Here is a 25,456-nt window from a genome sequence, read left to right as displayed (position 1 = left end):
AGAATCGTATTTGACTTGATCTTATTGGGGCCGACTGACCACTTCCCCTTCTTAAGATGTTCTCTGCACGTTCCCTCTGCAGGAGTTGTGTGGCCATTACGTGTTCATCATTTTTGCCGGGCTCCTCTTTGGTTTCACCTTGTTCACGTACTTCAAAGTGCCTGAAACGAAAGGCAAGACATTTGAACAGATCACGCAAGGATTCCGACGCAAGAGATCCTCGTCGCGGCCCCTCAAAGCTTCCGCTACCGAACTGGAACATTTGGGCACCACTGAGGCCTAATTCAGTGGATGGGGCTGAAGAGGGCATTCTGAGCCTTGCTGTCGTGCACATCAAGGCGAAAGTATTCAAATAAAGACTGGAACAGGGACGGTGTAAAATGAGATGCGGGTGCCTAGAGGAGACAAGCATTGTCGGGAAATTGTTTACCCTCTTCCCTCACTGTTAGAGGGAACCAGAACCGTTTGTCATGCGTGCTGGGATTGCTCAAGGAATGGCATTCGGTAAAAGAGATTTCCCGGTGTGAGGTGGATTGTCTCGTTGTACCACGCTACACTCTCCCGGAGATGGGGGTGGTTTTGCCAATCCTCCAGGATTGTCCTGGAGTCTCCAGGAATTCAGCTTTCGGACAGTACTGCGAGAAACCAGGGGATAAACATCATCAATTTTTGCCCCCGTTTTCTTTCAAAGTTTTCACTTAAAAGTATTGGAGATGGGGGGAAAAACAAAAAAGTCTGTTTGAGTGAATGGCATCATCCAATTGGTTATTGAAGAGTCTCTTCGCTTTCCATTTCACCGCTGGCGGTGGCAAGCATTGATTGACCTGATGAAATCGGGGCACGATATTTACGGCGTTTTTATGAGCAACAGCCCAGAAATGACCCTGCATGGCATCAGTGTGCGAATACTTAGCTGGTGGGTATGCAATTAATTAGCTCATCGCGCTAAAAGGAGAGATTAACCTCTTTACGTTGAACGGGTCATCAGCATCACTTTTAAAATAACGGAGTAATTTCAGCTGAACGGATAAGGTGTTTGGGGGTGGAAACTCAACTTTGGTGAGGGTGCAAAACCGAGCGTTAGTGCCCGTTACACACCCCGCCCGATTTTCCTTTCCACTGACTTCAAGGCAAAGGACAATGGTGGCGGGGTGTATAATGGGCGCACTATCTGCTGACACCCAATTTGCCATTCCCCCCCCCCCCCCCCCACTTCCAAGTTGAATTTCACACCCTTCTGTGCATTACCATATAATTCCAAGGCCAAGATTATTTAGCTGACAGTATTGTTTTAAAATCTTGTTTATATTAATATTGTGTTTGAGCGGTGGAAGCTGCTCCCACCCACCTCCCATTGGTGATTATTCTACTGCTGCTGTTGTAAGGGAGGTGACGGAACACGCCACTCCACTGGAGAACAGGGGAAGAGAATTCCTTGCGTGATATTGACTTCTGAATTAAACTAATTGCCTGTAATTGTTTATTTAAAAACATTTTTTTTGCCTTTACTACTGAAAAACTGCAAATGATAGTGAGGATTCGAGTGAATTTTCACTCCAGTGCGTTTCTGGGATTTCAGGTTGCAGGAAAGAGGCATTCGCTGATACTCTCCACTGTGTGTTGGCTGCCTCATCAGTGACCTGCCCCAAATCATATGCATGCTCAGTCGTTGTGTATATTCAAGGCTCAGATCTATAGCTTCTTGGACTGTACGCGAATCAAGGGATATTGGAATCGGGCGGGAAAGTAAAATTGAGGTCGAAGATCAGCCATGATCTTATTGAATGGCGGAGCAGGCTCAAGGGGTCATATGGTCGATTCCTGCGCCTATTTCTTAACCCTGTGTACATCACCGCTTCCGTGCTCTGTCCATTTCTCGGGACATTTAGGGTTAATTTCGGGCAATCCTGCTACTCCGGGCCCCAAAAGCTACCCCTGAAAGGAGTGTGACGTGGAGTCCGGGCGGGGGAACACAGAACGTTAGACCTCCCGATCCCATGACCCATGTGATCGGGGAGCAGCATCGTGGAATTAGCTCTAATGCTGATGTAAACCAACGGTTCATTAAAATGGACCCGCAGAGGAACGTATCGCTAGCTGCCTCTCAATAAGTCATCTGCTGAGCAGATATTTGTACTGTACAACGATGGGTTTAATCCCACATACCCGTCCAGTATTTTTTTTACCTCTAATGTGTGATTTTTGTAATTAAATTGTTAATGTATTGAACAGTTAATCACTGAAATTTCCTGCGAGAAGTTTGATTTCAATAAAATGTATTTAAAAAAAAACTTTTTGATGTACTTTGTTCAAACCTGCTATTAATGGAGTGTGAGAAGGCAAAGGGATGCTCAATAAGAGCTGGTGTGAAACTATCCCACACAAAGTTTGTAAAGCTCCCTCTACACTGTCCCATCAAACACTCCTAGGGTAAGTACAGCACGGGTTAGATGCAGAGTAAAGCTCCCTCTATACTGTCCCATCAAACACACCCAGGGCAGGTACAGCACGAGGTTAGATACAGAGTAAAGCTCCCTCTACATGTCCCATCAAACACTCCCAGGGCAGGGACTGCACGGGTTAGATGCAGAGTAAAGCTCCCTCTGTCCCATCAAACACACCCAGGGCAGGTACAGCACGAGGTTAGATACAGAGTAAAGCTCCCTCTACATGTCCCATCAAACACTCCCAGGGCAGGGACCGCACGGGTTAGATACAGAGTAAAGCTCCCTCTACACTGTCCCATCACACACTCCCAGGGCAGCTACAGCACGGGTTAGATACAGAGTAAAGCTCCCGCTACATTGTCCCCATCAAACACTCCCAGGGCAGGTACAGCACGGGTCAGATACAGAGTAAAGCTACCTCTACACTGTCCCCATCAAACACTCCCAGGGCAGGTACAGCACGGGGTTAGATACAGAGTAAAACTTTCTCTACACTCTCCTGACAAAGTGCCTTAGCCTCATTCTTCGTGACACACCAACATGACATTTTCCACTTCCCACACCACCCCTACTTTGGCACTTCTTTGTCAGATTGCTAACTGAGTGCTGCACTAGGGCCAGTTTTGTGTCATGGGCCCAAGCTCATTGGGAATTGGGTCGAAACAGGAAAGGAAACTGCTGCAAACACTTTGCAAGTCAGGCAGCCTCTGTGTAGAGGACAGACAAGTAATCGTTTCAGGTGGTTGAAACTGCTTCAAAAAAGGGAACTTGGTTGAGGCCAGCTCCATACTCATTTGACCAAAGCCGCAAACAGCCAGCAGATATTGGAGCTATTTTCATCCATCGTGCTGGGCTGGATAAGCACAAGTCCCAGAAGTGAAATGACAGTTATAGCTCAATGCACCATTTTGTGAACAATGTTTCCAACAGTAGAATCATAGAAATTTACAGCACAGAAGGCCATTCGGCCCATCGTATCTGTGCCGGCCGAAAAAGAGCTATCCAGCTTAAGCCCACTTTCCAGCTCTTGGTCCACAGCTTTGTAGGATAAAGCACTTCAAGTGCATATCCAAGTATTTTTAAATTTGAAGAGGGTATCTACCTTTATCAACTTTAAAGGCAGTGAGTTCCAGACGCCCACCACCTTCCGGGTGAAAAAAACTCCTTTCTACTCCTTACATAAGAGCATAAGAAATAGGAGCAGGAGTAGGCCATTTGCCACTCGAGCCTGCTCCGCCATTCAATAAGATCATGGCTGATCTGATCATGGACTCAGCTCCACTTCCCTGCCCGCTCCCCATAACCCTTTACTCCTGATCGCTCAAAAATCTGTCTTTCTCTGTCTTAAATATATTCAATGACCCAGCCTCCACAGGTCGCTGGGGCAGAGAATTCCACAGATTTACAAAGCTCTGAGAGAAGAAATTCCTCCTCATTTCAGTTTTAAATGGGCGACACCTTATTCTAAGATTATGTCCTAAAGTTTTAGTTTTCTCTGTGAGTGGAAAAATCCTGTCTGCATTCCTCATTACCTTATGTTTCAATAAGATCACCTCTCATTCTTCTGAACTCCAATATGTATAGGCTCAACCTACTCAACCTATCGTCATAAGTCAACCCCCTCATCTCCGGAATCAACCGAGTGAACCTTCTCTGAACATCCTCCAATGCAAGTATATCCTTCCTTAAATACGGAGACCAAAACTGTACGCAGTACTTCAGGTGTGGCCTCATCAATACGCTGTGCAGTTGTAGCAGGACTTCTCTGCTTTTATGCTGGGTGTTGTGTAATGAGAGAGGATTAATTAGCAATCTCGTTGTGCGAGGCCCCTTGGGGAAGAGTGACCATAATATGGCGGAATTCTGCATTAGGATGGAGAATGAAACAGTTAATTCAGAGACCATGGTCCAGAACTTAAAGAAGGCTAACTTTGAAGGTATGAGGCGTGAATTGGCTAGGATAGATTGGCAAATGATACTTAAGGGGTTGACTGTGGATGGGCAATGGCAGACATTTAGAGACCACATGGATGAACTATAACAATTGTACATTCCTGTCTGGCGTAAAAATAAAAAAGGGAAGGTGGCTCAACCGTGGCTATCAAGGGAAATCAGGGATAGTATTAAAGCCAAGGAAGTGGCATACAAATTGGCCAGAAATAGCAGCGAACCCGGGGACTGGGAGAAATTTAGAACTCAGCAGAGGAGGACAAAGGGTTTGATTAGGGCAGGGAAAATGGAGTACGAGAAGAAGCTTGCAGGGAACATTAAGACGGATTGCAAAAGTTTCGATAGATATGTAAAGAGAAAAAGGTTAGTAAAGACAAACGTAGGTCCCCTGCAGTCAGAATCAGGGGAAGTCATAACGGGGAACAAAGAAATTGCAGACCAATTGAACAAGTACTTTGGTTCGGTATTCACTAAGGAGGACACAAACAACCTTCCGGATATAAAAGGGGTCGGAGGGTCTAGTAAGGAGGAGGAACTGAGGGAAATCCTTATTAATCGGGAAATTGTGTTGGGGAAATTGATGGGATTGAAGGCCGATAAATCCCCAGGGCCTGATGGACTGCATCCCAGAATACTTAAGGAGGTGGCCTTGGAAATAGTGGATGCATTGACAGTCATTTTCCAAAATTCCATTTACTCTGGATCAGTTCCTATGGAGTGGAGGGTAGCCAATGTAACCCCACTTTTTAAAAAAGGAGGGAGAGAGATAACAGGGAATTATAGACCGGTCAGCCTGACATCGGTAGTGAGTAAAATGATGGAATCAATTATTAAGGATGTCATAGCAGTGCATTTGGAAAGAGGTGACATGATAGGTCCAAGTCAGCATGGATTTTTGAAAGGGAAATCATGCTTGACAAATCTTCTGGAATTTTTTGAGGATGTTTCCAGTAGAGTGGACAAGGGAGAACCAGTTGATGTGGTATATTTGGACTTTCAGAAGGCTTTCGACAAGGTCCCACACAAGAGATTAATGTGCAAAGTTAAAGCACATGGGATTGGGGTAGTGTGCTGACATGGATTGAGAACTGGTTGTCAGACAGGAAGCAAAGAGTAGGAGTAAATGGGGACTTTTCAGAATGGCAGGCAGTGACTAGTGGGGTACCGCAAGGTTCTGTGCTGGGGCCCCAGCTGTTTACACTGTACATTAATGATTTAGACGAGGGGATTAAATGTAGTATCTCCAAATTTGCGGATGACACTAAGTTGGGTGGCAGTGTGAGCTGCGAGGCGGATGCTATGAGGCTGCAGAGCAACTTGGATAGGTTAGGTGAGTGGGCAAATGCATGGCAGATGAAGTATAATGTGGATAAATGTGAGGTTATCCACTTTGGTGGTAAAAACAGAGAGACAGACTATTATCTGAATGATGACAGATTAGGCAAAGAGACCTGGGTGTCATGGTACATCAGTCATTGAAGGTTGGCATGCAGGTACAGCAGGCGGTTAAGAAAGCAAATGGCATGTTGGCCTTCATAGCGAGGGGATTTGAGTACAGGGGCAGGGAGGTGTTACTACAGTTGTACAGGGCCTTGGTGAGGCCACACCTGGAGTATTCTCCTAACCTGAGGAAGGACATTCTTGCTATTGAGGGAGTGCAGCGAAGGTTCACCAGACTGATTCCCGGGATGGCGGGACTGACCTATCAAGAAAGACTGGATCAACTGGGCTTGTATTCACTGGAGTTCAGAAGAATGAGAGGGGACCTCATAGAAACGTTTAAAATTCTGACGGGGTTAGACAGGTTAGATGCAGGAAGAATGTTCCCAATGTTGGGGAAGTCCAGAACCAGGGGACACACTCTAAGGATAAGGGGTAAGCCATTTAGGACCGAGATGAGGAGGAATTTCTTCACCCAGAGAGTGGTGAACCTGTGGAATTCTCTACCACAAAAAGTTATTGAGGCCAATTCACTAAATATATTCAAAAAGGAGTTAGATGAAGTCCTTACTACTAGGGGAATCAAGGGGTATGGCGAGAAAGCAGGAATGGGGTACTGAAGTTGCATGTTCAGCCATGAACTCATTGAATGGCGGTGCAGGCTAGAAGGGCGGAATGGCCTACTCCTGCACCTATTTTCTATGTTTCTATGTTTCTATGCTCTACCCACTTGCAATAAAGGCCAACATTCCATTTGCCTTCCTGATTAGAAAATAGGTGCAGGAGTAGGCCATTCGGCCCTTCGAGCCTGCATAAGGGATGGGTTTCTTGAGCACTATGTAACGGAACCAACCAGGGGGCAGGCTATCTTAGATCTGTAATGAGACAGGATTAATAAACAATGTTCTAGTAAAGGATCTCCTCGGAATGAGTGATTATAGCATGATTGAATTTCAAATTCAGATGGAGGTAAGAAAGTTGGATCTTTAACCAGCGTACTAAGCTTAAATAAAGGGGACTATGAAGGTATGAGGGCAGAGTTGGGTAAAATGGACTGGGAAAATAGATTAAAGTGTAGGACGGTTGAAGAACAGTGGTGTACATTTAAGGAGTTATATCACAACTCTCAAGAAAAATATATTCCAGTGAGGAGGAAAGGGTGTAAGAGAAAAGGTAACCATCCATGGCTAACTAAAGAAATAAAGGACGGTATCTAATTAAAAACAAAGGCATACAAAGTGGCCAAAATTAGTGGGAGGACAGAAGACTGGGAAGCTTTTAAAAGACAGCAAAGAACGACTAAAAAAATGATTAAGAAAGGAAAATAGACTATGAAAGTAAACTAGCACAAAATATAAAAACAGATAGCAAGAGTTTCTATAGCTATATAAAAAGGGAAAGAGTGGCTAAAGGAAATGTTGGTCCCTTGGAGGACAAGACCAAGGAACTAGTAATGGGGAACATGGAGATGGCAGAAACTCTGAACAAATATTTTGTATCAGTCTTTACAGTAGAGGACACTAACAATATTCCAACAGTGGATAGTCAAGGGGCTATAGGAAGGGGAGGAACTTAACACAATCACAATCACTAAGGAGGTAGATCTCAGTAAGATAATGGGACTAAATGCAGATAAATCCCCTGGACTTGATGGCTTGCATCCTAGGGTCTTAAGAGTTGTAGCGACAGGGATTGTGGATGCATTGGTTGTAATTAACCAAAATTCGCTGGATTCTGGGGACGTCCCAGCAGATTGGAAAACTGCAAATGTAACGCCCCTATTTAAAAAAGGAGGCAGACAAAAAGCAGGAAACTATAGACCAGTTAGTCTAACATCTGTGGTTGGAAAAATGTTGGAGTCCATTATTAAAGAAGCAGTAGCAGGACATTTGGATACGCAAAATTCGGTCAGGAAGATTTATGAAGGGGAAGTCATGTTTGACAAATTTGCTGGAGTACTTTATGAACTCTATGAACTCCTCCTCAAGGCTACCCTGATTAATTTGATTTGTCCAATCAATATGGAGGTTACAATCACCCATGATTATTGCTGTTCTCTTTTTACAAGCCCCTACTATTTTCTGGTTTATGCTTCGACCAGCAGAGTTGTTACTGTTCGGGGGCCTTGCTGTAGCTGCATGCTAACTTTTTGTGTTTTATGCACAAGGGCCCCCAGGTCTCTCTGTACTGCAACACTTTGCAATTTTTCTCCATTAAAATTATAATTTGGTTTTCTATTATTTCTGCCAAAGTGGATAACCTCACATTTTCCCACATTAAACTCCATCTGCCAAATTTTTGCCCACTCACTTAGCCTGTCTATAGCCCTTTGCAGATTCTTTGTGTCCACTTCACAATTTGCTATCCCACCCATCTTTGTATCATCAGCAAACGTGGCTACATTACACTCGATCCCTTCATCCAAGTCATTAATATAGATTGTAAATAAATGACGACCGAGCACCGATCCCTGCGGCACTAGTCACTGTTTGCCAACCGGAAAATGAGCCATTTATCCTGACTCTCTGTTTTCTGTTAGTTAACCAATCCTCTAACTATGATAATGTATCACCCACAACCCCGTGAGCTTGTATCTTGTGCGGTATCCTCTTATGTGGCACCTTATCGAATGCCTTCTGGAAATCCAAATACACCACGTCCACTGGTTCCCCTTTATCCATCCTCTTCGTTACATCCTCAAAGTACTCCAGCAAATTTGTCAAACATGACTTCCCCTTCATAAAAACATGCTGACTCTGCTTGATTGAATCATGCTTTTCCAAATGTCTGGCTACTAGTTCCTCAATAATGGACTCCAGCATTTTCCCAATGACAGATGTTAGGTTAACTGGTCTATAGTTTCCTGCTTTTTGTCTGCCTCCTTTTTTAAAATAGGGGCATTACAATTGCGGTTTTCCAATCCGTTGGGACCGTCCCAGAATCCAGGGAATTTTGGTAGATTACAACCAACGTATCCATTATCTCTGCAGCCACTTCTCTTAAGACCCTAGGATGTAAGTCATCAGGTCCAGTGGACTTGTCCGCCTTTAGTCCCATCATTTTACCAAGTACTACTTCATTAGTAAAAGTGATAGTATTAAGTTCCTCCTGACCTATAGCCCCTTGATTATCCACTATTGGGTTGTTTTTAGTGTCTTTTACCGTGAAGACCGTTACAAAATATTTGTTCAATGTCTCTGCCATTTCCCACTTCTCCATTATTAATTCCCCAGTCTTATTCTCCAGGGGACCAACATTGCCTTTAGCCACTATTTTCCTTGTTATGCACCTGTAGAAACTCTTACTATCTATTTTTATATTTCGTGCTAGTTTACTTTCATAATCTATCTTCCAACTCTTAATTTTTTTAGTCGTTCCCTGCTGGCTTTTAAAAATTTCCCAATCAATCACTGGCCTCCCACTAGTCTTGGCCACATTGTATGCCTTTGTTTTCAATTTGATACTTTCCCTAGTTAGCCATGGATGGTTATCCCTTCTCTTACATTCCTTCTACCAATTACTTTAAATATATATAGTTACAACAGTGACTACACTTCAACAGTACTTCATTGTCTCTAAAGCGCTTTGGGATATCCTGAGGTTTTGAAAAGCGCTGTATAAATGCAAGTCTTTCTTTCTTCACAAGTGGTGTTTCTCTATTTGGCCTGGATCTGAACTCGAATTCATAGACGAGACTTATTAATGTCCTTTGGCAGCATATTCCTCTCCTCTTGCCCTGTAAACTGGGTGCCCCTTCCTACATAATCCAAGCTGACACTCACAGTGCAGTACTGAGGGAGTCCTGCATTGTCAGTGGTGCCGTCTTTTGGATGACATGTCTGGCCTCTCAGGTGAATGTAAAAGGTCCCACGGCCACTATTCGAAGGAGAGCAGGGGAGATCTCCCCAGTGCCTGGGACCAATAAAATTATAAGAACATAAGAAATAGGAGCAGGAGAAGGCCACCTGGCCCCTCAAGCCTGCTCCGCTATTTAATAAGATTATGCTGATCTGATCATGGACTCAGCTCCAATTCCCTGCCAGCTCCCCATAACCCTTTACTCCCTTATCGCTCAAAAACCTATCTTTGCCTTAAATATATTCAATGACCCAGTCTCCACAGATCTCTGGGGCACAGAATTCTATAGATTTACAACTCCCTGAGAGAAGAAATTTCCCCTCATCTCAGTTTTAAATGGTCGACACCTTATTCTAAGACTATGTCCCCAAGTTTTCGTTTCCTCTATGAGTGGAAATATCCTCTCTGCATCCTTGTTGAGCCCCCTCATTATCTTATATGTTTCAATAAGATTATTCTTCTGAACTCCAATGAGTATTGGCCCAACCTATCTTCATAAGTCAACCCCCTCATCTCCAGAATCAGCCTCGTGAACCTTCTCTGAACAACTCCAGTGTAAGTATATCCTTCCTTAAATACGGAGACCAAAACTGTACGCCATACTCTGGGTGTGGCATCACCAATACCCTGTACAGTTATAGCAGGACTTCTCTGCTTTTATACTCTATCCCCCTTGCAATAAAAGCCAACATTCGATTTGCCTTCCTGATTACTTGCTGTACCTGCATACTAACTTTTTGTGTTTCATGCACAAGGACCCACAGGTCCCTCTGTACTGCAGCAGTTTGCCATTTCCCCATTTAAATTATAATTTGCTTTTCTATTTTTTCTGCCAAAGTGGATAAACTCACATTTTCCCACATTATACTATATCTGCCAAATTTTTGCCCACTCACTTATCTGTCTACATCCCTTTGCAGATTTTGTGTGTCCTCCTCACAATTTGCTTTCCCACCCATCTTTGTATCATCAGCAAACTTGGCTACATTACACTCGTCCCTTCGTCCAAGTCATTAATATAGATTGTAAATAGTTAAGGACCCAGCACCGATCCCTGCGGTACCCCACTCATCACTGTCAACCGGAAAATGACCCATTTATCCCAACTCTATTTTCTGTTATTTAGCCAATCCTCTATCCATGCTAATATATTACCCCCAACTCCATGAACTTTTATCTTGTGCAGTAACCTTTTATGTGGCACCTTATCGAATGTCTTCTGGAAATCCAAGTACACCAAATCCACTGGTTCCCCCTTATAACCTGCTCGTTACATCCTCAAAGAACTCCAGCAAATTTGTCAAACGTGATTTCCCTTTCATAAAACCATGCTGACTCTGCTTGATTGAATCATGCTTTTCCAAATGTCTCGTTATTACTTCCTTAATAACGGACACCAGCATTTTCCCAATGACAGATGTTAAGCTAACTGGTCTATAGTTATCCACTATTGGGGTGTTTTTAGTGTCTTCTACCCTGAAGACCGATACAAAATATTTGTTCAATGTCTGCCATTTCCTTGTTCTCTCAACCAACATCACTTAAAAAAAATGATTTTCTGTTTATTTATCTCATTGCTGTTTGTGAGAGTTTGCTGTGTGCAAATTGGCTGGTTCATAACAAAAATGTCACACTTCAAAAAGTATTTCATTGGCTGTGAGACCAGTAAATGAGAGGCAATCCAATGGATCCGAGACCACGGTCCATTTTCCCTCTCTACACATTGTGTCCTGCTGGAAAACAAGTGGGCTGAAGCGGAGAGAGTGTCCTGCCGACTCGAGCTGTAGTTGCCCCTTGGAGACTCTGATTGTTACTCATGCAGGAGCCTGGGCAGTGAGTGAGCATCAGCAGCCTATTCAGATATATGGTGGGTCACCACGGTTGAACTCGATCCAGTTCCTCATTCAACATCCACTCATCCAAGATCACAAAGTAATTGGTGACGCGGAAGGCCTTCCTTTACCCATTCAGAAATACCCTACTCTTGTTGGTAAGTGTGAGGTCATGCACTTTGGCAGAAAAAATCAAGAGCAAGTTATTATTTAAATGGAGAAAGATTGCAAAGTGCCGCAGTACAGCGGGACCTGGGGGTACTTGTGCATGTAACACAAAAGGATAGTATGCAGGTACAGCAAGTGATCAGGAAGGCCAATGATATCTTGGCCTTTATTGCAAATGGGATGGAGTATAAAAGCAGGGAAGTCTTGCTACAGTTATACAATATATTGGTGAGGCCACACCTGGAATACTGCGTGCAGTTTTAGTTTCCATAATTACGAAAGGTTATAATTGCTTTGGAGGCAGTTCAGAGAAGGTTCACTAGGTTGATTCCGGGGATGAGGAGGTTGACTTATGAGGAAAGGTTGAGTAGGTTGGGCCTCTACTCATTGGAATTCAGAAGAATGAGAGGTGATCTTATCGAAACATATAAGATTATGAGGGGGCTTGACAAGGTGGATGCAGAGAGAATGTTTTCACTGATGAGGGAGACTAGAACTAGAGGGCACAATCTTAGAATAAGGGGTTGCCCATTTAAAACAGAGATGAGGAGAAATTTCTTCTCTCAGAGGGTTGTAAATCTGTGGAATTTGCTGCCTCAGAGAGCTGTGGAAGCTGGGACAGTGAATCAATTTAAGACAAAAATAAACAGTTTATTAAATGATAAAGGGATAAGGGGTTATGGGGAGCGGGTGGGGAAGTGGAGCTGAGTCCATGATCAGATCAGCCATGATCTTATTGAATGGCGGAGCAGGCTCGAGGGGCCGTATGGCCTGCTCCTGCTCCTATTTCTTATGTTCTTTCCCCCATTGCAAAATCCAATTGTTTTGTAATCGTATTAAAACATACAAAATTCTTACAGGGTTTGACAGGGTAGATGCAGGGATGATGTCTCCCCTGGCTGGGGTGTCTAGAACCAGGGGTCACAATCTTAGAATAAGGGGTCGACCATTTAGGACTGAGATGAGGAGAAATTTCTTCACTCAGAGGGTGATGAATCTTTCGAATTCTCTACCCCAGAGGGCAGTGGAGGCTCAGTCTTTGAGCATACTCAAGCCGGAGATCGATAGATTTTTGGATATTAGGGAAACCAATGGATATGGGGATAGTGCGGGAATATGGAGTTGAAGTAGAAGATCAGCCATGATCTTATTGAATGGCGGAGCAGGCTCGAGGGGCCAAAAGGCCTATTTCTGCTCCTATTTCTTATGTTCTTTTGATTGCTGGGTTTTACCACAACTCTTCCATCTGGGCACATGCTCTCCAGCAGCTGTCATTAGATGACAATCAGAAACTGGCTGATTTTTGTTATATCAAGTCGATAAGGCTGTAAAAATAGCAAATGGGATCCTGGGCTTTATAAGCTGAAGCATAGAGTACAAAGGCAAGGAGGTTGCGCCAAACCGTTATAAATCACTGGTTAGACCTCAGCTGGATCATTGTGTGCAATTCTGGGCCCCGCACTTTCGGAAGAATGTTAAGGCCTTGGAGAGGGTGCAGAGAAGATTTACTGGAATGGTAGCAGGGCTGAAGGACTTCATCTATGTGGAGAGACTGGGGTTATCCTCTTTAGAGCACAGAAGGTTTGAGGGAGATTTAACTGAGATGTTCAAAATCATGAGGGATAACTGGAAAAAGAACCAGAGGGGAGATGAGGAAAATTTTCTTTATGATCTGGAACGCGCTGCCTGAAAGGGCGGTGGAAGCAGATGCAATAATAACTTTCAAAATGGAATTGGATAAATACCTCAAGGGAAAAAATTGCAGGGCTATGGGAAATAAGCAGGGGGGGTGGGACTAATTGGATCGCTCTTTGAAATAGCCAGCACAGGCACGATGGGCTGAATGGCCTCCTTTTGTGCTGTGTGATTCTATGATCTTCATAACCCCGGGAAGTGGGGGCTGAGGCCAAATGCAGCCCTCACCCCATGCCGGATGAGATCAGCGAAGTCAGCACAGACCCGAGCGTTTGAATCTGGGGCCCTCTTGATCTGAAGGCCTCAGTACCACACCAGGCAATCAATAAGAATAGTTTGTGCCAACTGGAACTTCTCTTGGAGCGTCAGGCAAACCTGAGACTTCTATCTGCAACTTCTACTGGACTAGTAATCAGGGATTGTGAGTTCAAATTCCACCCCGGCAGTTTGAGTTCAGTTTTTTTAAATCTGGAAGAAGCTGGTATCAGTAAGCATGACCCTGAAGCTATCGGATTGTCATTAAAAAACTCAACTGGTTCACTAATGTCCTTTAGCAAAGGACACCCGCCAACTTCCCTGGTCTGGCCCTATATGTGACTCCAGTCCCACACCAACGTGGTTGACTCTTAACTGCCCTCTGAAGTGGCCACTCAGTTGTATCAAAACTGTTAACACTGGTTCAAGAAGGCCCACCACCATCTTCTCAGGGCAACCAGTGATGCCCACGTCCCCCGAATGAACATAAAACAACTGCTGCAGAGTGAAGGTAATCTGGCAACTGAGAAGTTAATAACTTAAGGCACAGCATTCTTCTTTTAAAAAGTAAAATCCCAACCGAGAAAAAGGACTTCCTTGTGTAGGATTTGTGTATTGTGTCAACCATGGCTCAGTTGGTAGCACCATGTCTCTAAGTCAGAAGATTGTGGGTTTAAGTCCCACTCCAGGGACTTGAACTAAAAATCTCGGGTGACACTCCAGTGCAGTGCTGAGGGAGTGCTGTACTATCCTTCGTTAAACCGAGGCCTCGTCTGCCCCCTCAGGTGGACGTAAAATATCCCATGGCACGCAGGGAAGTTCCCCCCAGTGTCCTGGCCAATATTTATCCCTGAATCATTATTACTAAACCAGATTGTCTGGTTATTATTGTGTTTGTGGGAGTTTGCTGTGCACAAATTGGCAGCTGCGTTTCCCACATTGCAACAGTGACCACACTTCAAAATGTATTTAATTGGCTGTAAAATGCTTTGGGATGTCCGGTGGTCGTGAAAGGCGCTATATAAATGCAAATCTTTGGGCTGGATTTTCGTTTAGCTTGTGCCTCTATTAATGCCCCGGAGGTCTGGAATTGATTACCGCACGGGCGGCCAGCTTCCAGGGCCCTGCCGGGAAATTTGGTGCTGGTTTTGTGGCATCGCTGAACTGTACCACCCGGGAGCGTGAAGCTGGTGTGCAACTACCCCGTTATCATCCCCATCTCAAAATTTGTTTCGCGCTGACCCAGTAGCACCTGTAGCCCATCTGCCTGAGAAAGCGGGCAGTCAGAGTTGTCCCGGCAGCGGTGAGGGAAGGAATGACTGATTGAGGTAAGTGTGATTGAATTTTTTTAATTTCATTTTTGCGATTTATCTTTATGAGGGGTGAGCAAGGTATTGGGAATGTTTTTTGTGCCGATTTTTTTTCCCCATGGAAGCCTCTCTTAGGGTACTCTGAAGCCGGCTCTTTAGCAACAGATTTTCAGTTGCTCACCCGGCCTAGCACCCTGAGAGAGGTGTGGAATGTCTCCCTTAGCGCTCCGCAGCAACCGAATTTGTTGGCTACCGTCGCAAACCATTTCCTGGCGCAAAATTTACTGACCCGCCGCCATTACCCCCCGAAAAAGCCTCCATCCAAAAATCCAGCCCGAAGGAATGACCATTGGCGGCATTTATTTTGTAAGTGATTTATTAATTTTTGATCTCTCCTGTCAGATAAAATACTTGGAATTGAGGAAATATCAACCAACAAATCACAAAGAAAATTTCTTCACCACTCTGCTTGGCACTTCAACTGATAGAAACAGTTTTTAAACCGCCGAGACATACAATTAATGCGATGGAAGTAGTTTAGTTACATGGACTATGAACGCACGAGTACAAACTTAACAAGTCGCATGTATCTTAAGAGATTCTGTTCCTTTTCACCCTTCCCAGAAGTGTAGCGTACATATGGAACAAACTCAAAGATAAATAAGAATATGCTGTCAAGAGGGCTTGTGATAGAGTAAATAGGGAGAAACTGTTTCCACTGGAAGGAGGGTCGGTAACCAGAGGACACAGATTTAAGGTGATTCGCAGAAGAACCAGAGGGAAGCTGAGGAGAGTTGTTATGATCTGGAATTCACTGCCTGAAAGGGCGGTGGAAGCAGATTCAATAATAACTTTGAAAAGGGAATTGGGAAAATAGTTGATGGGGTCAATTTGTAGGGCTATGGAGGAAGAGTGGGGGGAGTGGGACTAATTGGATAACTTTTTCAAAGAGAGAGCACAGGCACAGTGAGTCACTTTCTGTGCTGTAAGATTCTACAGTCAAAATACACTGCAGGTCTGACAGCGTCTGAAAATGGAGAAGTTAGTGCTTCAGTTCTGTGACCATTTATAAAAACCCAAAATATTAATCTGTCCTTTCACTTTTCAGATTTCCAGTATTTATAGTTTTTTCCATCTCATTTGTTACCTGCATGACGAAAGCAATTCAGGTAGTGTAGTGGTTATGTTACTGGACTGGTAATTCAGAGAACTGGAGTTCAAATCCCACCATGGGTAAGAATTTGAACTCAATTTAAAACATCTGAAAAGTCTTGAACCCCGGAAGATTCAAGGGCTCAAGTTTGAAAATCTATACTTCTGGCCAGCCATGGCTCAGTTGGTAGCACATTTAATTCTGAGTCAGATGCTTATAGCCTGACAAAACAGTGCAGCGCTGAGGGAGTGCTGCAGTGTCGGAGGTGCCGTCTTTCGGATGAGACGTTAAACCGAGGCCCCATCTGCTCTCTCAGTGGGACATAAAAGATCCAACGCCATTGTTTGAAAGAAGAGCAAAGGAGTTCTCCCTGGTGACCTGGGGTTAAATTTATTCTTCAATCAACATCACTAAAAACAGATTATCTGGTCATTATCTATTTGTGGGAGCTTGCTGTGTGCAAAATTGGCTGCTGCGTTTTCCTACACTACCACAGTAACTACACTTCAATAGTACTTCATTGGCTGTAAAGCTTTTGGGATTTTGTGAAAGGTGCTGTATAAATGCAAGTTCTTTTTTTTCTTTCGGATTGAAAGTGCTATGCAGAGAAAGTGGGGCAGTGAACATCTATGGTTCTACCTTCCCCTTTCAGCTGCTGACTGACTTGCCTTATATAATCCAACATTTGTGGCGTTTATCATCAAAGGAACTTCTCTGTCTTATTTACACACCATCACCCGCAGTCCCCTGCGGCCCACAGTAAACCCTGGCCATGTAGAAAGTGTGGAAATGTTTCACTGACCCTGTACCAGAGATGGACTTTGCCTGCAACAAGAAGAATTTTTTGAGATAATGTTGACTTGAACTTTCAAACTTCTATCACTTTTTAACTACCCCAGCTAATAATTGCTCCTATTAGAGCCAAATAGCTTCAACCAGTTGAAGGCAGATAAAACACAAGCAATTATAATATCCATAAAGATTAATGAGGCTGGTGAGTGAATGACATACCGCTCCGAAGAATCTGATGATTTGGCCGATTTTTCTTCCTCGTTCATGAAGTTGCAGACCCAGAGGATCTGGGCCGCAATTCTCCTCTGGGGTTCGCGGCAAACCTTGGGCGTGGCGGGTGCATGTGACGCTTGTCATCACATGTGCCATTTTTCCATGCCTCGGCGATGTGTGGAGGGCAGGATGTCTTCATCCAAAGCTTCTTACACAAAGAGAATGCTCCCTGATCTGGGTTGGGCCGACTGTTTTCAAGTCGAGGTGTTATAATCAGTCCTATGTGGCCTGCGAAAGGGGAAGGAAAGCCATTGGGGTTTGACCTCCCAATCATGTTCCAGTAACACCCCGCTGAAAAACACATTACTCAATCTCACATAAAAGCAAAATATTGCGGATGCTGGTAATCTGAAATAAATCTGATGAAGGTCATCGACTTGAAACATTAACTCTGTTTCTCTCTCCACAGATGCTGCCTGATCTGCTGAGTATTCCCTGCATTTTCTGTTTTGATTTATTCAAATTCACAATGTTTATTGAAAATCCCAAGTTGCCCTGACAACTGTGTGACTTGCTGGACCACTTCAGAGGGCGGTTAAGAGCCAACCACATTGGTGTGATTGAAGCATTCTCTAAGTCCAACACTCTTCAAGGTCAATCGATGACCCTTGTCCAGGTTCTAAATGTAAGTGTGTCATCTTCTACTTCTTCCCTGCTAGATTGCGCTGGTTGTTTCAGCCTAATTCACCAAGAATTGGCCAGACCAAGGTAAATGATCGAGGAATTTTGAGCGCAAATCACATCCAGAACAAATCGAGTTTCCGTGAACTTTTGCGCTGGTTTAAAAAACATTGCACTAGGAGCTGGCCCCGCCCACAAAACTGGCCCACGCCCGCAGATCAAATGAGTCACCATGGCAAGTCTCTGCTAATAGTGCCTGTTTGCAGGCCTTCGAGGAGGCTCTTAAAATGAATCTGGTTTTTAGGCGCAAGGACACGACTAGGCTGGTTTTAAAAGCTTTAAAAAAAAGTTTTAATTTGCTGATAAACTCTCTACTGTATCCCAATTAATCTAGTACATGGCTCTGTATAGTTTTTGAAGTCATTTTCAGTCATTTCAGATTGGGTAATTCACAGGTGGTGGACTAGACACTGATTATTTTTCGTGATAAACCCAGTTTCAGCTGTATTAATAAAACTGCTCCAGGTTGCCACTCTTAAATACATCAAGGAATCATTTTTAATTACACATTTTTATATTTTTTTTAATTACATTCTCAAACGCTGCCCAATTGCGCTGGTCCGTGCCAGATTTTAGGTTCAGCGATATGCAATTGAGTTTGAGCAGAAACTTGAGCAAAAAACAAAATTCTTAAAACTAGTGCAATTTGTGCCCAGATCAGCGATTGTGCCCAAAGCGGAAACTCTTGGCCCCGTGGGTCCTTGAGGCCACAAGTGTTAAATAGTGGCATCCAAAAGTTATATTATGATGACCCTTCTTCTTAGGCAGTCCGTAGGAGTCAAGGATGACTTGCTTCCACACTAATATGAGTTCTCAGGTGACTGATGAGCCCAATGCGGGACCTACAGTCTCTGTAATGGGTGGGACAGACGGTGGTTGGAGGGATGGGTGAGTGAGGTGCTTGGGTTGTCGTGCGCTCCTTCCGCTGTTTGCGCTTGGCTTCCGTGTGCTCCCGACGAAAAGGCGTGAGGTGTTTGGTGCCTACCCGGATGCTTCTCCTCCATTTTGAGCGGTCTTGGGTCAGGAATTCCCAGGTGTCGGTGGGGATGTTGGACTGTTTCAAGGAAGCTTTGAGGGTGTCCTTGAAGCGTTTCCTCTGTTCACCTGAGACTCGCTTGCCATGTCGGAGCTCTGAGTAGAGCGCTTGTTTTGGGAGTCTAGTATCGGGCATGCGGGCGATGTGGCCCATCCATCGGAGCTGATCGAGCGTGGTCAATGCTGCGATGCTGGGGATGTTGGCCTGAGCGAGAACACTTACGTTGGTGCGCCTATCCTGCCAATGGATTTGCAGGATCTTGCAGAGGCAGAGTTGGTGGTACTTCTCCAGTGCTTTGAGGTGCCTTCTGTACATCATCCATGTCTCTGAAGTATATAGGAGGGCGGGTATCACTGCTGCTCTGTAGACCATGAGTTTGATGCTGGGTTTGAGGTCCTGGTCTTCGAACACTCTCTTCCTCAGGCGACTGAAGGCTGCACTGGCACACTGAAGGTGGTCTTGGACCTCGTCATTGACATTTGCCCTTGTTGACAGTAAGCTCCCGAAGTATGGAAAATGGTCCACATTGTCCAAGGTCTCGTCATGGATCTTGATAATTGAGGGGCAGTACTGTGTGGTGGGGGCAAGTTGGTAGAGGACCTTTGACTTACGGATGTTTAGTGTAAGGCCCATATGGCTGGATTTTTGATTTTACTGTTTTCAGGGTGGGAAAGTTACTGGCCAGGAATAGATTGCGCTTTTTTGAGAAGGGAGGCGGTGTACTACTTTTGCGGCAGAAAAAATGGGAACCTCGCAACTAAAGTGCTGGGCCGGGAGCACTTCGCGAGAGTCCATGGGGGGAGGGGGAAAAAAAACAAAAAAACCCCCACAAAAACATTCCCAAAACATTGCCCATGCCACCACAACACAAATCGCTAAAGAAAAATAAAAGAATAAACACTCGCACTTACCTTTTCTGCACGTTACCTGCCTCACCGCCGCCGGCAGGGCTGGACCACTCTGGTTTGCTTGGCGGTTATCGTGAGGCGTGCTTCGGGGCATACGGGTCAGGTGCGAGTCAAAACTTTTGTAACGAAAGTCGTTGCACACCCGGCGCAGCTCTTCCCGGCGGTGCTGCTAAGCACTGCTGCAAAACCCGACACGAAACTCCCGACGGGGCGCAGGAGACCTCACCGCCCCATTTCACACCGCACCGGGGCGAGACCCAGAGCACAAAGGTCCCGAAAATCCAGCCCATACTCTCGTACGCTTTGGTGAAGGTGTTGACTATGGTTCGGAGTTCGACCTCCGAGTGTGCGCAAGCGCAAGCGTTGCCTGCATACTGTAATTCAATGACAGAGGATGGGATGACCCTGGATCTGGACTGGAGGCGACGGAGGTTGAACAGTTTCCCATTTGTTCTGTAGATTAGCTCCACTCCAGTGGGGAGCTTATTGAGGGTGAGATGGAGCATTGCAGCAAGGAAGATTGAGAAGAGTGTTGGTGCAATGTCACAGCCTTGCTTCACCCCGATCTACACGGGTATTGAGTCAGATGACCCAGACCTGCTTCATCCACAGTCTGTGACCTGAGGAGTGTGTGTGTGTAGGGGGTTGAGTGATTGTGGTTCAAGTGAGTTCCTGTTTGGCTGCTCAGCCGGATATTAAGCAGCTACCCATGGTAATATTTGTCAAACAGGGAGTTCTCACAGGTGTTTTGGCCAACATTCCACCCTCAACAAATACCAGCAGATGCAGATTGCTTGGCTGTTTGCCCCACTGCTGTCTATGCAGCGTTGCTGGTAAGAGATTAGAAAGAAAAAAGATTTGCATTTATATAGCACCTTTCACGAATGCAGGATGTCCCAAAGCATTTTCCAGCCAATGACATACTTTATTTAAAGTATAGTCACTGTTGTAATGTAGGAACGTGATAACAACCAGAAATTCTGTTTTTGTTATGTTGATTGGGGGATAAATATTGGTCAGGACTCCCCCGTTATTCTTTGAAATAGTGGCCATGGGACTTTTTTACATCCACCTGAGAGGGCAGACGTGGTCTCGGTTTAGTATCTCATCTGAAAGACGGCACCTCCGACAGTGCAGGGCTCTCTCAGTACTGCACTGGGAGTGCCAGCCTGGATTCTGTGCTCAAGTCTCAGGACCATTATTTAAAGCAACTCCACCATTCACAACCTTTCTGAGAAAGGCTGAGATGTTTGTCTATTCTGGAGATTGCCAAACATTCGGAATCTCGAGGGGAAGGCGATGATAATGTAGATTTTACAAATTATTTTTGCTGGAATGAAGATCCTGTGAGTTCCGATGGACAAGTTTCCGATTTGAGCGGAACCCTGGCTGAGAATGGTGAATTTTTCAGACCCCACCCTGATAGATCTGCTTCTATTCATTTGCCTGAAAACTTTTCCTGGTCATCTGACCTTTATTAGCTCTGGCGCTTGTGAAATCAGAGTATTGTACCAGCTTGCTACGAGCTGTTCATCTTATTAAGTGATTGCTTCATGCCGCTGGCTGGATTCCACAGTGGGGAAGCAGCAAAAGGTTAAGGACTCCGTTTTGTTAATGTGTAACAGCCTCAAATGAAGCTTCAAACAGTTTGATCAGCAAAAAAAACTCCACAACAACATCTGCAAAGAGCTTTTTCGACTCCAACTTTGACTAATGACACTCATTAATACATTATGTGTTCTCTTTCACTATTTTTCCTTCTCTCCTTAGACCCAGCGTCCCTTTCTGCTTCGGCCCAACGCGACTGTGATTTTCCTTTCACCACTAATCAGCAAACATAATCTTTGCCCTCCGTGTTAACAATCTCCAAAAAAGTGTTTATTCCATCTGGGAACCAGAGGGGCAAGAGCCTGTAAACAACTAGATCACTCTTTTTTAAATATTTTTCTCAAGCTGCACTGCAAACTGGGAAATGTTTGTTTCAGCAGCAAGTGGCATGTTGGCCTTCATAGCGAGAGGATATCCCAGGGGATTTATAGGATCTTGCAGAGACATCGTTGGTGGTATTTCTCCAGCGACTTGAGGGGTCTACTGCACATGGTCCATGTCTCTGAGCCGTACAGGTGGGCAGGTATTACTACAGCCCTGTAGATCATGAGCTTGGTGGTAGATTTGAGGGCCTGGTCTTTTCCTCAGGACGGTGAAGGCTGCAATGGCACACTGGAGGCAGTGTTGAATCTTGTCGTCAATGTCTGCTCTTGTTGATAAGAGGCTCCGGAGGTATGGGAAATGGTCCACGTTGTCTAGGGCCGCGCTGTGGATCTTGATGACTGGGGGTCAGTGCTGTGCGGCGAGGACAGGTTGGTGGAGGATCGTTGGTTTATGGATGTTTAGCATAAGGCCTATTCTTTCATATGCCTCAGTAAATACTTCGACTATGTCCTGGAATTCAGCCTCTGTATGTGCACAGACGCAGGCGTCGTCCGCATACAGAACAAGATGTACAGGAACAGAAAAGGCTTCCACTCTATGAATGTGCAGCTCGTGTGTGACGACATGCATTGCATCGTGTCAGTTGATGCGAGATACTCTGGGAGCACCCAAGATGCATTCATTCTATGTGAGAGCGCTATATCTGCCATGTTTCAGCAGCAGCCAGAAGGGCAGAGCTGGCTACCGGGAGATAAAGGGTACGGCCTCGCCACCTGGCTCTTGATGCCCCTACACGTAACCCAGACGGAAGCTGACCGGGAATACAACATGTCACACATTGCGACGCGCAGCATAATAGAGAGGACCATTGGCATCTTGAAACAGCGTTTCCGATGCTTGGACCATTCCGGAGGCTACTTGTAATACTCCCCTGAGATTGTCGGTCAGTTCACTGTTGTGTGCTGCATGCTGCATAACTTAGCCATCATGAGGTAGCCGCAGCTGGTAGTAGAAGACCCATCTGAGGTGAGAGTGGCTGATGATAAGAAGGAACATGCAGATGACGAGGAGGAGGAGGAAGCCATGCAACTACCTAAACCCAGAGCATGACAGTGAAGGAGGGTGGGCCATCGTGCCCCTTTAATAATTGCTCGAGCCTTGCGCTAGCACCTCATCCGTGAACGCTTTGCTGCCTGAAGGCTAAGCGGCAACTATTCCAAATGGACCATGTTTACTGTTTGGATCTGTTCCACATTGTTGTGTTGTGTTAATGGAACAAATAATGGAAATGATTCTTCTTTAGTTCAAAATGTTGTGTTCAAAATGGAAATGATTCAGTTGTCATTTAAAATATATTTTATTCAAAAGGTTAACAAACACTTGTTTAAAAGAACACTCGCACTTACCTTCGGAGTACTTTACTTTCCTGTGCACCGTCGGCTATGCTGCACTGATTTCCCAGGTGGTCATTGAGGGCGCACGTCTGGGCGGACAGATCGAGCAAAAGTCCAAATTACTGCCGGTGTCGCAATGAGAGGCGTTGCACACCTGGTGCAGCTCTTCCTGGCGGTGCTACTCAGTGCCGCTGCAAAACCGGACCGGAGGGTGCAGGAGACCTGAACACCGCCTTTCACTCCACTCCGGGGTGAAAGCCGGAATGCAAAGGACCGGAAAATCCAGCCCCATGAGTTTTAATTTTAGATAACAGTCTTTTATGTGGACTCCAATCGAATGCTTACTGGAAGTCCTTATAAACTACATCCATTGACATTCCCCTGTCTACCACTTCAATTAATTTCTCAAAAAATTCAATTAGATTCATTAGACCTACTCTTTACAAATCCATGTTGGCTCTTTCTAATCAGCTGAAATTTCTCTAAGTGCTCAGTCATAAGAACATAAGAAATAGGAACAGGAGTAGGCCATACGGCACCTCGAGCCTACTCCGCCATTCAATAAGATCATGGCTGATCTGATCATGGACTCAGCTCCACTTCCCCGCCCGCTCGCCCTAACCCCTTATCATTTAAGAAACTGTCTATTTCTGTCTTAAATTTATTCAATGTCCCAGCTTCCACAGCTCTCTGAGGCAGCGAATTCCACAGATTTACAACCCTCTAAGAGAAGGAATTTCTCATCTCTGTTTTAAATGGGTGGCCCTTTATTTTAAGATCACGCCCTCTAGTTCTAGTCTCCCCCATCAGTGGAAACATCCTCTCTGCATCCACCTGGTCAAGCCCCCTCATAATCTTATACATTTCAATAAGATCACCTCTCATTCTTCTGAATTCCAATGAGTAGAGGTCCTACTCAACCTTTTCTCACAAGTCAACCCCCTCATCCCCGGAATCAACCTAGTGAACCTTCTCTGAACTGCCTCCAAAGCAAGTATATCCTTTCGTAAATATGGAAACCAAAACTGCATGCAGTATTCCAGGTGTGGCCTCACCAATACTTTATATATAATTCTTCCTTACTTCTGATCTTAAATATAATTCCAATAACTTCCCCACAACAGATGTTGGACTAATAGGTCTATCATTTCCTGGTTTCTTTCTCTCACCGTTCTTAAATAATGGAATTACATTTGCAATTTTCCAATCTGAAAAGGGACAATTCCTGAATCAAGAGAGCTTTGGAAGATTATGGCTAAAGCATCTGCAATTTCCTCACCTACTTCCTTTAAAACTCTGGGGTAGAAAACAACAGGCCCTGGGGATTTGTTAGTACTTAGTGCCATTATTTTTGTTAATACTGTTTGTTTGCTTACGTTAACTGTAGTGAGTTGCAGTGCTTGATTAATTATCAGTTTCCCTGGAATGTGAGATATATTATCCTCTTCCTCTACACTGAAGACTGACACAAAGTAATTATTCAACAAGTTTGCCATTTCATTATTTTCATTTGCAATATTACCCCCCTGTTTTTAAAGTGCCCATATTACCCCTAACTACCCTTTTTCTTCTAATATAATTGTAAATACTTTTTGTGTTCATCATGATATTCCTCGCAAGTTTTTTTTTACATTCCTTTTTGCAGCTCTTAATATCTAATTTGACGTCCTTTCCTGTTCTTTATATCTCTCCCAGTCACCTGCACTTATATATGTTCTTTCCTTTAGCTTCATGTTATGCTCACCGTTTTTGGTGAACATGGCTGTTTTATTTGGTGAGTAGACCTCTTGCTCCATAGGTCCTGTATTAAGCTAAATTCTTTTTTGAACACCTCCCACTGTATATCTGCAGTTTTACCCGATAACAAATTTGACCAGTTTGCTGTCGCCGGTCTCTGTCTCATCCTGTTACAGTTAGCCATACCAAAATGTAGAATCACAGTAACTGCGTTAAGTTTCTCCTTTTCAAACATAAAATTGAATTTGATCATATTACGATCACTATTAGATAAATGTTCTCTTACTATTAGATTAGTAGGATTCCTTCCTCTGGTGGGGGAGTGCAGAACAAGGGGATATAACCTTTAAATTAGAGCTGAGCCATTCAGAGGGTGATGTATAAAATTATGAGGGGCCTAGATAGAGTGGATAGGAAGGACCTATTTATCTTAGCAGAGAGGTCAATAACTAGGGGGCATAGATTTAAATTAATTGCTAGGATTAGAGGGAATTTGAGGCAAATCTGTTTCACCCAAACTCTGGAACTCACTGCCTGAAAGGGTGGTAGACGCAGAAACCCTCATCACATTTAAAAAGTATTTGGATATGCACTG

At 44.5% G+C, this 25,456-nt stretch overlaps 1 protein-coding gene across 1 annotated transcript in view; it reads left to right on the top strand.

Annotated features, from left to right (window-relative positions):
* slc2a2 (solute carrier family 2 member 2) overlaps positions 1 to 842 on the top strand; it is a 36,590-nt gene extending 35,748 nt beyond the window's left edge. Inside the window, exon 11 of the mRNA XM_070883768.1 lies at positions 83 to 842. Within this exon, the coding sequence (XP_070739869.1) occupies positions 83 to 283 (201 nt within the window). The 3' untranslated portion in view covers positions 284 to 842. The remainder of the gene's footprint in view (positions 1 to 82) is intronic.
* The last annotated feature ends 24,614 nt before the right edge of the window (positions 843 to 25,456 follow it).

The sequence above is a fragment of the Pristiophorus japonicus genome, chromosome 6 (assembly GCF_044704955.1).
Source record: "Pristiophorus japonicus isolate sPriJap1 chromosome 6, sPriJap1.hap1, whole genome shotgun sequence".
In the NCBI taxonomy this organism is placed as follows: domain Eukaryota; kingdom Metazoa; phylum Chordata; class Chondrichthyes; family Pristiophoridae; genus Pristiophorus; species Pristiophorus japonicus.
This window is presented reverse-complemented; position numbering and strand designations above follow the sequence as displayed.